The sequence below is a fragment of the Pezoporus occidentalis genome, unplaced genomic scaffold (assembly GCF_034315485.1).
Source record: "Pezoporus occidentalis ecotype Australia unplaced genomic scaffold, CSIRO_AGI_Poc_V1 ctg105, whole genome shotgun sequence".
NCBI classification, from domain to species: Eukaryota; Metazoa; Chordata; class Aves; order Psittaciformes; family Psittacidae; genus Pezoporus; species Pezoporus occidentalis.
In genome coordinates this window covers 2,503,425-2,506,878 of record NW_026912832.1, presented here as the reverse complement: position 1 = coordinate 2,506,878, position 3,454 = coordinate 2,503,425, and the positions used below count along the sequence as shown (strand labels likewise).

General features: G+C 42.2%; 1 protein-coding gene across 1 annotated transcript; it reads right to left on the bottom strand.

The window, feature by feature from the left end:
• Nucleotides 1-309: 309 nt before the first annotated feature.
• Nucleotides 310-3,224, bottom strand: LOC134163915 (coagulation factor X-like). The gene is given in 3 exon segments (XM_062619146.1): nt 310-736; nt 739-765; nt 2,928-3,224. Coding segments are annotated over 3 exon segments (255 nt in total). The 5' UTR covers nt 3,004-3,224; the 3' UTR covers nt 310-584.
• Nucleotides 3,225-3,454: the final 230 nt, after the last annotated feature.

Here is a 3,454-nt window from a genome sequence, read left to right as displayed (position 1 = left end):
AATAAATGACATATTAACAACAATTGCTGGTTTTAGCCATGTATTCACAGAAACAGAAAATGACAGAATTTGCATCTAGAGAGACCATAGAACCTTCCAGGGATGGGGCAGCCGCAGCTTCTCTGGGCAACCTGCTTCAGGGCCTCACCACTTTCACAGTAAAGAATTTGCTCCTTGTATCTAAGCTCTCAATCTTGTCTCAGTCTGCCCTGTTTCAGTTTAAAGTCATTACCCCTTGTCCTATCCCCTCATGGGAGGAAACCTGTGCAGAAACACAGCACTCAGGAGAGTGGAATGACCACACAAACTGTTAACACCAGGGAAGTCTGTCTCAAATCAGGGTAGGCACCTAGGGGGTTTCAGTCTGCTCTGAGAATGGACCCACTTGCAGAGAACACTTCCCTGAGCTTGTTTTGCTACTGCACATCACTCACAGTTGCACAATTTGATGTTACTTAAACTACAACCTTTAGCTAAGATCTCATTAAATTTGTTGGCAACACTTCAGGCAAGCCATGTGAAAGGCATGGAATTAACATTATGTTACCATGGCACTGCAACACACCAGCACTTCCCAAATGTGGTCAAGATGTGCTGTGTGCTCCATGGATGAACTTTAAGTGTGGCTTTGTAGCTACAGGAGTGCAGGTTTTGTTGTCATTGGCCAGGGCATAGCCAGCAGCACAGAAACATACGACTCCTTCATCTTCACTTTCGCAGAACTGCTCACAGTTCTCGAGTTGACTTTGCATGCATTTGGTATGACTGCAAAAGAGACAAATGTATACGCAGGTTACAAATCTATGGTGGTTTCATAAAAGCACCTTAAAAAAAAAAAAAAGCTCATAATAGCTTGCTTGCATTAGTCATTAGCCCACATTAGTCAAATACCCCACCATTTTGAGAACTTCTGTGCAATTCTTTCAGAAGGCCTTAGTGAAAACAACAGTTGTAACTATCATTGTTTTAAAAAGGGTAAGCTGTTAACATTAGGTAGATCACTATTATTTTACATCTTAAGATGTGTTTCCCAGCTGTAACTACCACCCCTTTGAAGGCAAAGCAAGGGATAATCTGTACTCACCAGAACAGCCATTGTACTAAGGCAAAGATGAACATGGGTGTGGGTAAGAGGCTGAAATTAGGAACAACTAAAGTACCAGTAACAAATAAAGTATTTGACTCTTGGTAGACCCTTGCATCCCTTCATTGTCCATCAGTATATAGCTCATGCTACTCACCTTAGCTCAGTCTCTGATATTGCAAGATCACAGGCAGAATGGGAGAGCACTTCCTGGCACTAACCCTGTGAGAGCAAGGAGAGGTAGACTGGTACCAACAGATGCTATCTAACCTGTTCCTACAGATTCACAATGAGATTCCACAGCTCATCTGTGTAGCTTAATCTGCTCCTTAACTAGGAGCTCTTTAACTGGGCTTATAATGTTTGAAAGTGTTTCCTAACATCTAACCTGAAAGTCCCTCAGAGAGATAGGATCCCATTACTTCATGTCCAAGCTGTTGATCCTTGTGAAAATGGAGAACACTTCTTGCTTTCATTTCATATTTTACAAATTTAATCGGTTGTGTGTTGTGTGGCCACGGGTGAAATTTTGTTTTGTATTTACTGAATTGCCTCCTATTTATGTTGGGCCACTGTTCCAGTTTCACAAGGTTGTCTTGAACTCTCATCTTGACCTAAGGTAGTCCTTTCAGTCTGGAATGAGCTATAAATGCAGTGAGTAAACACTGTCTTCTGCATTGCATGTCACTGTGGAAAATACCAAGTATCAGAGGTCCTCAGTCTTGCCGTTGTGGAGTCCTTCTTTTATTCCATATAATCTTTCAAAAATTTTGCACCATTTCTCAAACAGCTGTGCACCAAACTTACAGTAGTTTCATCCAGACCAGTTTTTCTCCTCCTGTTAAAACAAAAGTGTTATATAAAATAATGTTAGAACCCTCCATTAATGGAGACACCTGACATATACTGCATCTTTCACAGCTACCCAGCCTGTTATCCTATCCTTGGAGGACATTGATGTGAATTGTTGACGAATAGTGCAACTTAGCAGTTTCTTTCCTCCTCACTGGAGGAAAAGTTGTCAGCCACTTCTAGTCTGTTGATGAAAATAAACCATAGATGAGTGCACTCAAAATTGCTTTCTACATGTTTGTATGAGAAAAATTTTCTTGAAACCTTCTGAAGACTCTTGGGGCACCCTGTGCCCCACTGAGTACCTTTCCCTGGGATAAGCACCTCACCCTTGGGATATCAAAATCTTCCTCCAGCTCCCAACCCTTGTACTGTGGATGGCTCAGGTGTTTGTTCAGTTGTCTCCAACAAGCCCTCTTTAATCACCAAACTATTTTACAACAAAATTAAACAACAAAGCATGCATCATGTCTGCAGTATGATTCACACATTCCTTAGAGAAGCTTCTCAGGGTCCAACCTAAAAGACAGGTGGGACACTTCCTCAACTAGAGTTGTGATGTTTGTGTTGTGACTTAGACAAACACAGTGGGTGATGGTGTAGGGCTCTCTTTCTCCTCTGCACTGTTAAACATTGTAGGGTTCATTTTTTCACCCAATAGATTATGAATGGTCAGTAAGGATTATTTATCTCATCTCTTAAGGTTATGAAGAATAGCACATCATTTGTGCTGTCAGCTTGAAAGTCCTGGATATTGACCCCAAATTTTACATTAACACAATTATTTCGGTCCAAAATGGTATTCTCCAAGTGACTAAGCCCTGGATATTAATGCACTGCAGCATAGCAGTGGGAGCAAGGCAGGTGAGAAAGCAAGGCTACCAGGTTTTCACTCATGTCATCCTTGTCCACAAAGCAGAAATAATGGCAAATAATTACCTGTGCGGTTTAGGCAAAGCATCACAAAGCCAAGTTAAAGCAAAGGCTGTGCCTGTCTGCACCATCTGAAGGAAAACAAGGACAACAGGAAGAAGCCACATTGTCCAGCAATGACCTGCCATTGCCATCCTCTGAGCTGACTGTGTGTCTCCCACCCGTTTCTCTGCGGGGTTCTGGGGTAGCTGCTAAATGAGAAACTGGAGTGCCAAGATCAGTAACTCACAAGAAAACAAAACCTCTCAGAGCAAAGCCTGATCTTAATGTCAGCATGGGACAGAGCTCAGTAAGCATATTGCAGAGATACTGCCTCCCAGTTCTGGTAGTGCCTTAGGAAGAAAGGAAAGCTCAGAGCTGATCAAAACAAGAAAAAGAAAAAAAATTCAGAAGTTTTTCTGGGTTAGGCCAATAAGGTCTTGCACAAGGTTTTGGCCTCTGATTCCAATCCACTGTAGTTTGAACTTCTTTAGCTAGAGTGAAATTAATTGTCATGCTTGTAGGCAAAGACTGAATCCAGCAGAGCTGGAAAGCGGGTGTCCTGTATAGATGCAGCAGGCTGGATGAGACCTCTGGGACACACAG